General features: G+C 43.9%; 2 protein-coding genes across 2 annotated transcripts; both read right to left on the reverse strand.

Moving 5' to 3' along the window:
* Positions 1 to 3,267: 3,267 nt before the first annotated feature.
* On the reverse strand, positions 3,268 to 3,500 carry PHALS_08960 (uncharacterized protein; the record flags this gene model as incomplete). The annotated part of the gene is made up of 2 exons (XM_024724402.1): positions 3,268 to 3,405; positions 3,444 to 3,500. 2 exons carry the CDS (start codon positions 3,498 to 3,500, stop codon positions 3,268 to 3,270), a joined length of 195 nt encoding a protein of 64 aa, XP_024575283.1.
* Positions 3,501 to 8,463: 4,963 nt separating this feature from the next.
* Positions 8,464 to 9,937, reverse strand: PHALS_15344 (uncharacterized protein). The gene has a single exon (XM_036407386.1). It carries the CDS (start codon positions 9,530 to 9,532, stop codon positions 9,353 to 9,355), a length of 180 nt encoding a protein of 59 aa, XP_036263094.1. The 5' UTR covers positions 9,533 to 9,937; the 3' UTR covers positions 8,464 to 9,352.
* Between the last annotated feature and the right edge of the window lie 3,698 nt (positions 9,938 to 13,635).

The raw sequence follows: 13,635 nt of genomic DNA on the forward strand, positions 1-13,635 counted from the left end.
GCGGAAGCGTTCAGACCGGGGCGGCGCCCAAAGGCGCTTGACCACACAAGAATTTGAACCAGCAACTGGTTTTGAGCACGGAGTGCCACAATTTTCGTTTTCAACGGCGCAAGGCACTCCATCGTTGCACGAAGTGACGTATTCGTCTGCTGCTTTGACAGAGCGCGGTAATCCTCCAGTGAGGCAGTCGGTGCACAAAGTGCTCTGGCTCTCGAGGACCTGTGCACAGCGGTAGGCGACCCCAGAAAGATGGCCCTGAGCTGCTTTAATCATTGACAAACCCATGTGAGATACTATAGAGCTCCTGGAGCGCGATGAATGATTTCATGTGTCACAGGGCGACAATATGCAGAAAACGGCGTTGCGCCTTGAATTTGGCAAACTTAAATCAAAGATGGCGCTCAACGCGCGCCTCCACTTCCTTGTGGCTTCACTGTAAGGTACACAGCGAGGATAGTTCCCGGTGCCGCTGCACCCAACGCTCAAAGAGCTCTTCACCATCCGCAGCAGTTTTGCCAGGGGCGAGTACCACAGGAGTAATTTGCATTGCATACCGGACCACCTTCTCTTTGAGCTCAAAGTCAAGCGCGGTACCTATCCATTGGGATTTCTTGATGTACCAAGAAGCAAGCTCGGAGAGCTTTTCGCAGGTTAAGCTCAGTCTGTTTAGTGGCCGGGGCTCCGACTACAAAGACGCCTAGCGATCGAATGAGCCCATCTTTCGCTTCAGTAGCGTGATCCACCGAGTGGGTGCCATATTTCACACGGGGATCTAGAACCGAACGTGGATACGAGCGCATGAGAGTCGCCCTGTGGGCAGCCTCCAACTGCTGCTCCTGTGCCTTGTCGAGGCGATCGGTAACAATACCATACCCCCCGAAAGTCGAGAGGTTAGGGAAAGGATTATCCGACTCGTAGTCGACTTCCTCCGAATTATCGGCGAGGAAATCCGTAGCTCGGGGCGGGCGCAGTGTGGGGCGCTCGGCTGTCGAGGGCTTATGAAGTGCTTCCCGTAAAGCAGCGGACCTACTGTCTGGAGATGCACCCCGCACAGAAGAAAAAGAAGGGCTTTGCCCGCGGGCGCCCTCAGAGCCAGCTAGGCTGGGTGTCTTTCGTGCCATAGACACAAGGCTCATCGAGCAGAGAATGTTCAAAGATGATCTCAAGGAGGCAACGGTGATCTCAGACACGCGAGACTCGTATTAAGCGACACTTATATGTGAATTATGGGTATTCACAATTTTGATGGGGGAGAGTCTAACGGGGTGACACGTACCTTTGTATGAAAGGGCGGGTCGTGTGTCCATACATGTGTGAATTACACAAGTTGGTGTAATCACACAATGGTGTGGCTACACCGCCACAAGAAGCCACTTAGTGGTGGGACTGCCAGTAATTATGCACATTAATTAGGTTTTACTATTTAACTAGGAAAAGCTAAGGTTTAAATATAGGTGGCTCTGCCTCAAATAAAGCAGAGAAATACAGTTTCAATTTTACACAGAAGAATTTATTTGCCTTGCGTAAGATTTCGGGTACTTTTGAAGGTAGCGGATTCCGATCCGCTACACTCGTATTGGTTCTGGTAGAGAACGTATGGTCGGTGGCCTTAGCTTAGCTACCTCTAAGCAAAAACTACGGCAGCCTCGCTGCAATATCTGTGCCTAGTTGTTTATTGTGACCTCTTTGACCACGTTTGCAGCACCTATCCTGCGCTATGCTTTTCTTTATTGATAATCTCTATACTAAGTGGTTGACACGCTTATCACAGTCGTTCAAGAGTCGTTGACACAATAATCATCAAGCCACATTGTTGAGATCCTGAACGCGTGTGGATGACGTGAGAAGGATTATAGTGACGTCACAAATACTGTCATCGTATTGGATATTAATTTACTGGTTTAAATAGTTGGTAGGCTTAGGTGTAGCACAAGGAGCATTCCCAAGGACCGGAAACAATATTTATTTACCTCGACTTTTGCCATATTCTCAACTAGTTGAAGACACAATTAAGCCTCGCGTCGCGACACCGTCACCGCCATGACTATCAAACGCACCGAAGTCCTCCAGGGGGATGGTAAATACTTGCGTTTGGGAGTCCAAAATGAGGATGGTCCTAAAAAGAAAAGGGCTTCTGGGCACGTCACTGCCGCAAAGGAAGAGGGCGAGATAAGACGTGACTCATTAAGTTGGCATTGGGCATCAATTCCCAGGGCATTGAAATCTTAGCGCCAGACCAAGATTGAGTCGGCAATTCGTTATAGAAAACACTTCACAATTTCGACAATTACTTCACTCTGTACACCGTGTTAACCGTGTCAGGATGATTCTTCGTCTCCATGATTTTAAAATACGATAATACCGAAGAAGGAAGCCACTGATAAAGCGTTTCACCTTTTGAAAACAACGGACGACTCGGAGGCAGACAGGGATGCTGTCTCAAGAGCTACGCGCCGCGAAAGTACGGTGGTGTTTAGGAAAAACGCTCCAAATATGATCATATAGATCATATTTAACGTGTTTGTCCAGCTGGGAGTCATTCCAGGAATCTTTCACCTAGAGCGATGCAGTTTTTGCTGTGGATGGGAAAGGATCAGTCGGTTGGCTAATTGACTGTGGCGCAACGTTGAACATGACCCCTCACAGAAGTGACTTGGTCGATTACAAGCGTCTTAAATTAAGCTAGCATTGAGGTAACAATTGTAGATGGCAGAAAGCGAAACGTTGAAGGATCCGCAACGGTGAAATTATTGGTTTAGATAGAAGACGCATATATGTGATTGAGATGCTGCTAATTATCGGACTTGACATACGTTTACTGGCGGTGGGAAAGCTTGCCGAACATGGATCATGTGCGGAACTTCGTTTACCATTTTGAATACGAGATGTGATGTGGCAACCGGGACGAGGGACGGTTAAGCTTATACGCTGCACTGTCAGCAAGAGGAAATACGATACGTTCAAACTCGAAAGTGTGATCAGTACCACAGCACACGTAACATCTAAGCGAGGACATATTGATGAAGACGCAGACTTCTGTAAGCGGTGTGCATGCGTTGAAACAAGGTGTAAAAAACTTGTTTGGTGGCTGCAGGGAGGGCAAACAGACGATTAAAGCACCCAGTACGCTCTGTAATGTAGACTTCATGCCTATTGAAAACTAGTGCACATTGACCTGATGAGAATAATGGAAATGCTTTCAAAAGAAGAGCAAAGTATACTTTTATCGCTTGTGGATGACATTTTTACGATATGTGCTGGCATATCTTAGCAAAGCAGAATGAAACTTCCGAGTAGATCAATATGTTCAAAGCTTCCAGCAAAAAACAATGAGAAGCCTTTTTCAAGTGCCCGCGCTCGATTAACGGAGCGGAGCTCGTAAAATAGATGATCGCCAACCAATGACTGCAAAACGGACTCGTGCATAACGTGCGGTACCTTACAGCTCCCAATAGACCAAGGAGTGGGTCCCTTTCAGGTAGAACGATAATGTACACCATGGCTGTAACCAAAGTATGGTGAAAGAATAGATGTACTCATTTTCGGGGAAGGAGGAAGGGTCCGATTTCTAATGGCCTTCAAATTCCTGAATTGATGGAACAATCACGTAAAAGGCACGGAGCATGCCCTACTGCAAGTGTGTTCCGACCTGTTGATGGGCAGGGGAGATCAGTACTACATTGTACGCGATCACCAATCTCCCTCACACAGTGCACGTAAATCCCATCCCCATGAGCTGGGATTTAAAGTGAAGCCTTTGATGGATTACCTCCTGTTTATGAGATCTCACACAATAGTCATATGAATAGGACGAAGGTGGAAGCTACGAGCTTAGATGTACGTTTCTTGTGTATGCCAAAGACACCAAGTGTTTTCGCTTTGGATAACAAAAGTGTTTTTGTATGATGGTTGATGGAGCTGGATGGGCGTGATGGAAGCGGCATAAACAAATCACATCTGTTCAAAGAAGAAACAGTAATACACGTTACCAAGAACGACAATGAAGATATAGCAACCGGGCCGACGAAACGCAAGATAAATCGAGATGAGCCTATGGTGTTGAAGTAAAATAAGAAGATGTCCCAGCGGTCTTGATGGAGGTGGAAGGGCCCGACATGAATCATTGTAAAGTAAAGGGCTCCAATTATCGCCCTGACAATTTTCGAAAGCTTTAACTAAAGATTTACTGGATGAGCTATTGGTATACCAGACTTTACTGAATCGTTACAGAATGAGAAACCAAAATTCCAACCTTAAATTTCGCGCCCTGCGCATATGCGCGGAGCGACGTTGATGTTTGGAGCAGTCTAGATGACAAAGATAATCTGAAAGAAAGTGACAGCATGATAGCCGAAGCAGCTCTCGCTTACGCTGTAAATACTCTTGCCAGCCACATACGCGTAGGTAATAGCGAGGTGAGGGACGCCGAACTAATGTCACACCACCAGAACAAGATCTCGAACCTTGTTTCATGGGCTCTCGACCCACGAGGATGTAGAAAGTGTACGAATGAACACCGTTGGGGCTTTGCCAAAAATGGGTCCAGAATGGCAGTGTCGTGTGTTCCAAGCCACAATTGGTAGTTCAGGGATTTAATCAGCAGTGCGGCGAACCTTATTCTCCGATGGCCAACATGAACTCATTTCAGGTTGTACTGACTATTTGTGCGGTATCTGACTACAAAATGGAAATGCTGGACGTTCACGCCGCCTTTCTCAACAATGTTGTCATACTTTTTTACATGGATGTTTCGCATGGTGTCATGGGAGCTCAAGACTTCGCGTTCTGCCAAACAAGCCCATATATAGACTCAAGCTAGCTGCAACTGCGTGGAACAAGATGTTTGATCAAATCTTTTAGAAGAAAGACTTCGGATGCTGTGAGATGGATCGATGCATCTACTTGAAGAAACCTATTTAAGGGCTTGTGTAATGTTAAAAAGTTACGCGAGGTCTTCTTTAGATTTTTTGAAAAAGTACGCCTGTATGTCGATGAGATGATCAGTGGAGCCCAGACGAGTGGCGATATTTTATAGGTCAAGGTGATGCTACAGAGTATTTTGAAGATGGAGGATCTCGAAATGGTGCATTCTATCTTGGGCATGAAGGTTATTCAATCACGAAAAGACAGCAGCAACCTCAATGATCAAAGAGACACGCTACATTGACGGCGTGGTTGAGCTATTTGGCCAAACATTTTTTCAAGGATGTCGACAATCCGTGTGTATCACAGTCACCAAGTACAAAAGCTAGGCGTTCGGAGATACTCTCAGAACCATACCGCTCTCTAACTGGATGTCAGATTTTTTTGCAACGCGTACTTGCTCGGAAACTGCATCTGTCTGTCTCGTTTTCTCGGAAATTCCAGACAACAGCTTTGAGACGCCGCATTTCTAGTACTACGCAGCTTGAGGTCGATCGGTCATTACGGGGTCATCTTCCAAGCTTGAGCTGGAACAGTGGTGGTTGAACCTTTTCGGATGTAGGCTGGGGCAGTAACATGGATGGCAGACCGTCTGTACCAGGTTATTTGATCAAATTATGTTGTGTTCAAGTCGGAGTATCAGAGAGCAGTCGCACTGAGCTCCACGGAAACCGAGTATGTTGTTCTCACTTTATGCACGCAGAAAGCACTCTGGACGCGCGCAATTCTGTAATACATGGGTCATGAACGAGTGGGAGGCACGCAAATACGGGAAGACAGCCAAGGGGCTATATCTTTGGCGAGCAACGAAGGCTACCACGCTCGCCCAATGCACGTAAACATCAAGCGCCTCTTCATCCGAGGGATCGTTCAGCATGAATTGCTGAAGATCGGCAAAATCGATTAACTCACAGATATGCCAACAAAGGCACTCGGAACCAGGACCCTCACGATTCTAGAAGGCATCGGGTGTCAAGACCAAAACAGCGACAACGCACATCAGAAATTAGCTGTGAGTGGAAGTGGTGAGATAACACCGCAGAATTCTTGTGGATAGACGTCATAAGAATTACATTGATGATCACAGTTACTGTTATGATTATAACAGACAAGATGGCAGTCATTTATTGGTCTAAATAAGTCAGATTGCATTAAGTAGGCTTTAAGGTAGCACAGAATAACGAACTAAGAACCTTGAATATAAAGTCTGCTTGCAATATACGGACATCATCGGTGTGCTCGTGATTTTGTAACGGGTTGTACAGAATATCATCAAAAGACGGTGCTTTGTGGTAAAAAGTGACTCAGCTGGCAGATTTTGAAGCAAAATATAAAATAACAGTATGCAATTTTTTATGAGTGATTTTGCAGCCATGACCAGGTCAATCAATCACTGGTACAACTTACGCCATTACTTAAGTAAGATTTACCTCCGCCCGCTAATTGCGCAACCAGCGGGTGGTCACATGTGGGAGTCTGGTACGGTATCCCAGCAGATACGATCTTGCGGGTCTAAGGGGAAGAGACTTTTTATACCACCACCTCCAAAGTGAAGAATGCCGTGATCTTTGGCTGTTGCAATCCCGCCTACAGCATTGCTTTTGCATGCGCCATAAACCACAGCAATGTCGTGCCCACTTTGATTATGCGCGAATGCGTAGGCAACGAAGTAATGGCACGCGACTTATTATTTGCGGTCGGAAAAGTGCCAATCGATCTTCTCCATTTATCTTATCATTGACATCATCGCCATCTATATCACTGGTCGACATGGTGGTGTCCTCAGTTGCTTCGTGTCAATGTTGGTGTTAGCGTCGAGAGGGTTGGGCGAGATCGAGATGGCGAATGAGAGCGCTAAGCTCGACGATATTATTGGCATCGATACAGTCGTTTGACGACTTGAGAAGAGCAGCCATGGGTGCTGGCATTATACCATATGGCTTAAGAATTTCGCATGGTGATCTCACTAGAAAAGCCCATGCATCAACGGAAAACTTGATCGCTGTCACAACGTCCATGCGCGAGACTTGTCGTCCACCTCGAGCTAGTCAATCACCCAGCGTACAAGGAGCTTCTTATATCTACACTTGGATTTCTTAATGATATCGGCGTCGAGTGGCTGCAGGAAAGATGTCGTGTTGGGCGGTAGAAAACACACGGACGTTTGGGAGCTCGATGCCATTGTTTTACGACGCGTTGTCTACCAACAGCAGCACCCTTCAGCTTTGCAACGTTGGATTGACTCCAAAACCAACGCGCTACATCCATGACTTCTTACTCGCGTGATACTGGATAACAAGGCATTCCCCGCTCACTCCCAAAAACAGAAAGGCTTCTAGCTGCTGTGGATGAAGACGGAATTTATCTTCTCGTTACCTGCCATATTGCAACACAGACCGACAGTAATACGCGCCGCATTCCTCTTGATCCCACGGATCTTGCTAGCTGTGAGGGACTGGATGGGCGGCTTGAGAAAATCGAGGCTGGTCTCATCGAAATGTAAGACATCCTGTGGTTCATACTCTCAATCAGACGCTGTTTTTCGCGGCGCTTGATGTCGACCGTGGCGAGATCAACTGACCCGGATTTGCCTTGTGCAGTACGTAAACGTATGCTGTAGCACCGCTTAAACTTCTGCACCCACAATTACGAGACGTCTTAGAGATCGAATAGTCCATTATGACATTGATTAGAAATGCGGAGGCTTGGTACAGCCGCACAACCCCCAGCAAGACAGCTCAATCGGGGCTCTCACGTTCATGTTTAGTGGGACTGGGTGGCGCTGAGACGACGCGGGTAACCGCCGAACGACCAATGGTCTTGCCGAACTCGGATAGTACCTACCACAAAGCAAGAATTTGGTGAGACAGATGAGGGTTTGTCTTCGCGTAAGCAATCAGCTCGTGCTTCGGACTGTAGGTCAAATTTGTTCTTGCCACTATGCGAATGAAAGTGACTTGTATTTTTAATATATGCTCTTGGAATTACGATTCGAACATCCATATATTGCTTATAGGCCCATGTGCTCGTATTTTTGTTTCCTTTTTTTCTATGGGTATCTTGGCTTTCTTATAGAAGTTATGGGTCCTTCTTCATTACCATTTCTCAACAAATACCGATATTCCGGTACCAATGAATATTTACAATGTGAATTTCGAACAATCGTACAATATTGATATGATACAATTGTATCAAATGTGTTTACAGCCCAGGAAGTTTACATCCATTGATTGCCTTGCAATTAGATTAAGCTTTGTCTCCAGTTGCATGGAAGATGACCAAAATCCAATATAACTATTCAGGGAATTATTCGATCGCCATTCTCGAAAGCCACTCATTCTGTTGGCGTATGCGGCTTTTGCAAGGCGCATTTGTGCATAAAAACTGAATAAAGCTTATTCTCCTGGTAAGCAGCGTCTTTCTCGGAGCTTTAAAAGTGAAATTGAAGTATCTAGTGAGTTTACTACCATTTTTTACGTGACAGAGTGTTGTTAAAGTTTCTGTTATCACAATCTAGTAAAACGGATAGAAGAGAGGAAGAAGAGGCACGAATACATGTATTAAAATTGATTTGTGGAAACAAATGGCTGGGGGACAGCTTTCACATTTACGAGATGTCGATAAGATCAAAGCCGTAGGTCCTGGCGAAATGAAATCAGGACCGATCCTTCGCTACATCAATGGGCCCAACAGCCTACTTTTCTTTTCTGAGAAAGTCGCTATAAGACTGCTTGATGTTTTTGATTACATCCACTCTCTCCGCCAAAATCATCATTTCATGTTTTCTTTCCCGAATCAAATTATAATCGTTAGCCAAGAAATTGAAAATGTTTTCGAGCTTTTTACTATCATCTTCAGCCCATTGCGAAAATTGCGCTAGTTCGACAGATTTGCAACTGTCCTTGATGAGTGGCTCGTCCTGTCCATTATGGAGCAATATTGCAAGCAAGGACGGACCATCGGATTGTTGAGAAAGTGCTTCGTACATTTCTCTTGATGCCGCATTTCCACGCGTCGTTTTGTAATACTCATATACAAAATTGAACTTGTAAACGGTCATTCTATCCCAACTTGTGAATTGACGGAAGTTAATGAAATCCAATTTTCCCAACTTGTGAATTGAGGTAAGCAGGATTTCAACAGGCTATTCGGTGGGTAATGAATCATCTTGAAAAACTTAGATACCGAATTGATGAACCAATTGCTTGACATCAGTAGATCCGACGGATAATGAATTAGCCAAAACCTCTCTTCGTCACTTTGGACAAGTTCAAAGGTGCTGCCGTTATCGTCAGCAGTTGGAAGAGCTGATGACGAAGAATTCGACTGTCTGATTATCTTGGCGCTTGTTATTGAGGTCTTAGCGTCGACGCACATTACAACGACGGCAATAGCTAGTTGTACTGCGTATTGAACTCTCATTTACTCTTTAGTTCTTTGTGTTGCTCGAATATTTCAGATATGAGAAGCAATTGTTTTTTTCGTGACAGTCTGACATATATACAGACAGTATAACCTCCAACCCACCCACGAGAGGAGGAGAAAGAAGTAATTTTTGCAAGCGGCTCTCAATGTCTGCCGTAAGTTTGACCTTGCGCATTTCACGCATGTACGTTTTGGTATGGAGTGTGTTTATTGGATTTTTTCTTGTACAGTTTATTTAGATCAGCTGCTCGTGACAGAGAGGCTACTGTAAGATCAACACAGAACGTGCATGTTCGATTTCGGTCTAAGAATGAACAAGAATAACCTGAAATTTGGGACCAAAACCACAAATAATTGTCGATCACGCGAATATTCACCGCAACTAAAACTTTGTTAACATGCAAATTCTACTTTTTAATCTCAAGATGTCAAAGTGATGTAGAGATACAAAAGTAAGGGGACAGTGATGCGATACTGACGTACCAGTACTGACGACAGTGCTTTGAAGTAATCCAAAACTCATAGTGATTATTTTGCTTTCTGCTCCTCGAAAGTATTTTAAATTACACAATGCTATGGCCTTCTTCTCACAAATTTCCTTATTTCGAGCCTTTACTTAGATAGAGAGAACGTAAGACAAATTTAAGATCCAATTAAGCTTTATGCTCGCTTACTGTTCTCTCAAAGCAAGACTCCATAATTAGATAAAAAGGATGCTCGTCCTTGAAAGTCTCGAGCATGCGCACATTGTTTTGGACGATGCAATATGCAACTTTGAGCTTGCCTTCAAAATGAAAAAAAGCACCGCTTCAAGCGCGCAATGCCACTGTGTCTGAAGATGTTTGACCAACGTTTTAGTGCATCCGCTTATTTCATACTGATATCTAGGTCCAGCGTGCGTAAACCCAGTAATTTCAATGCGTTGTAACCTGTCGTCCTTACTGAATGGCTATTTCACAACACCTCTTTTGTTGTGTTGGTTTATAATTGCACTTCTTCGAGCTGAGATAACGTATGCATAATGCGCTTATCTTGTCAAATAGCTCGTATATGCAGGTTACAGGATGGATTCATTCTCAAAGAGCTAATCAATACTGACGTTTGAGAGTCGATATGACAATGACGTCAAAGGTGAGCATATGGCTCATAACGAGAGATTGTGGTCGGTAAACCTGACACGATTTGTAATATAAAAGCCAATGTCATGAGCAAAATTCCAAGCAAGATTATAGTATCTTGCTCATCTAACAGGCCACTATGCGCTCACAGCTCTAAATCTTCGCCCACTCCCACAGAACTGTATGCAATCAGCACGACCAAAGAAAGTTCTTGAATTGCATTTTTCAATGAAGTATACACTATTTTTATTGCAATAACTCTATCTCACTGACAATACTTGCTTTATATACCACAGAAAATTCATCAAACGAGATATAAGGCATATATCGTCTTCTCTGCCATGGACTCGACGTTTGTAGATATACACTAACCGAAGTATCGAACTAATGGCGTCGTATGAAGCAATTTTTTCACGAAAAATGCTCCCTCCCCATCACATTCGTAAAATTCTACGTTTGGCTGTTGCATTCCATCACGCGATCAAAGGATCAAATAGGTTGACTAAATTAGTCTTTAATAGTGGCTGCTAGCTTCAGGGGTCGACAACGTTAAGAGCCATTGCTCTCCGCCTCTTTGATCGCTTGATAATGCCTCCAATTTTATCCGGATTGCTTGCCATATTTTATCTCTGCCCATCTGTGAATAATGACTATGCTCCAGGTAAGTAAGTCGTCAGCGAGCAATCATCAGTTTGGCTCTCAGATAGACATCAAAAGCGGCGCCATGATACTAAAGAGCAACAGGTTCGGAGCTCACGGCTCTATGATAATGCAGTTAGTTCTACTCACTGCCTGCTGTTGTTATCCTTAGAAAAACATCCTGAAGATGGTGTTATAATTATGACAAACATTTGACGATTTTTACTTTAATGCAGGACGTGTGGCGTTTTCTGACAGACAAAATCAGCTATTCTTACAGGACAAGTTATAAAGCTGCAGATAGTCAATGCGTTGGAGAAGAAGCCTGAATTGAATGAACTAAGTTTGAGTTGACATATCCACCACAGCTCGCCTCATTAGTTAAATGAAGAATCTTACATATTGATATCTATGCCTGGCTGTTTATCGTGACCTTTTTGGTCGCGTTTGCGGCACGTATGCTCCGCTACAATGGTGTATCTGGTTGTTAATACCGGCGCAAATATGTTAATAGATTAAAATAAGATTCCGACATCTACACTAAGTCGTTGTAACGCTTATCACAGTCGTTCAAGGGTCGTTGACACCGAGGGTACATGTCTTAAAAGATCAGAAGATGATGTCGGCTTTTCTCGTTGCGATAGTAGGCGCAAATGATACATCTGCGTCTTCCTTACCGCGTAATACAAACCAAACTTACATATGAATTATAGCTATATTAAAACGATCGGTAATTGCACCAACAGTCTTAGATCAGCAGGTCTTCCTTCACTCTGAAAAGTATCAATTCTCGCTGCAATTGCACATTTGACATATTTAGTCGTACGATACGCCCGAATATTTAAAGCATCTGATATGTAATAGCAAGATTGAGTATTTTGTTCTCACTTTCTTAGGGATATCCTGCTCTCTAGCTTATACGGTCATGAAACTCACCAACATTTGCAGTGAGTAAAGTATTTTTTTTACGACACTTTGCCTCGATATATCAAATGATATTATTCATCTTGGTTGCTACGAACATAATCTCGCTTTTCTCTTAAGCCAAGATGACTGTGAAAGCTGATGACTTTCACAGTGCGTGAAACGTTACATGCTAATATTTTTAACTTATTGCTATTGTACTCAGGAATTTCATTACTGCATTGGACATCACTTGATCATGGTGTCTCAAAAATATCGCCTTGCCAAGTTTTATTGGCAGTTTCGTTAGACAATGGCACGATTGCATGCTGCTTTAGAGTACTTGGATTACCTTATCGAGCTATTTCTTAACTTGAGAGAACATGCTCAAAATATAAAAGTTCTCTTGACACAACACAAGACACACACAATCTGATGTTCCTTTATAAATGTGGTAAATCAAGACATTCCAATTTATTTAATCCATAAGAATGGATAGACCCATACGCAGGCAGCATAAAATGTCCTTGATACTTGAAGTCAGTCTTCGAACGAAGACTCGCACGCGTCATGCAATGTGTCTGGTGCAGCAAATCTTTAGATCTCGATCACAATTTCTGAACACAATGTAGTTTCAGCCTCGTCTCTTAAGTACAGACTGGATGTGGCAATCTTTGCACACTCTTTAGGCCATTTAATCTATGTCCGAGTTCAACGTAGGCGCACCATCGAAACAACAGATGTTCTATAACTGCAAGTACATGTAACTTAGCTGCGTTTCGGTTGGTCCTCGAATATCTACTAAGAATAGGAGTCATTAGAATGTGTGTGCTGTTTGACTATGCGCAGATTGCATGTCATTCTGCAATTTCCATTCTAGAGCTCACCCACTATTTTCTATATCATGAGCCTTAATCGACTTTCGGCTTTAGTTGACAAAGTCTGGAGCTCAGTTTCTACTGCACCTTTGGATGACGACTATAACGCTTTGAGCACGCCTACTGGCCGCAGAAATGCATCGGTGGTGGAAAGGAGCTTTGAGCTGTCCGTGATCTTGTTCGAAGTGGTTTGTTTGATCTTTTTCGCCCTCAAATTCGAATCGCCCAGTCCAAAACATAATGATGCCAACTCGACTGACACAATGAGCTATTACACGATGTACATGGACGTTCACGTCATGATATACATCGGCTTTGGCTTCCTTATGACGTTCTTGCGCAAATATAGTCTTAGTGCCGTGTCCCTTAATTTTGTCATTGCGGTCCTGTCACTTCAATGGGGTATTATCGTCGTGACCATGGCTCACCAGATTGGCGGTGGTCATTTTGAGACGAAGCTTTTGGATATCCCAGCAATGATCAATGGTGATTTTGCTGCCGCTGCCGTATTGATCAGCTTCGGAGCTGTTCTGGGTAAAATAACCCCAACACAGTTGGTGTGGATGACGTTTCTTGAAATAATATTTTACGGACTAAACGAGTACCTCGTGCTCGAAAAACTCAAAATTACTGATGCCGGTGGCTCTATGGTCATCCATACGTTTGGTGCCTTTTTCGGCCTTGCAGTTACTATCATGCTCGGGATCCCGAGTGCTATCGAGCAAGTCCACAACACGTCTCGCTACCAC

This window comes from Plasmopara halstedii (genome assembly GCF_900000015.1).
Source record: "Plasmopara halstedii genome assembly, contig: Scaffold_323, whole genome shotgun sequence".
Taxonomy (NCBI): Eukaryota; Oomycota; class Peronosporomycetes; order Peronosporales; family Peronosporaceae; genus Plasmopara; species Plasmopara halstedii.

Bases quoted from the DNA above. Each gene is read 5' to 3' on its own strand.
- PHALS_15344 (XM_036407386.1), bottom strand. From the start codon at position 9,532: ATGCGTGAAATGCGCAAGGTCAAACTTACGGCAGACATTGAGAGCCGC.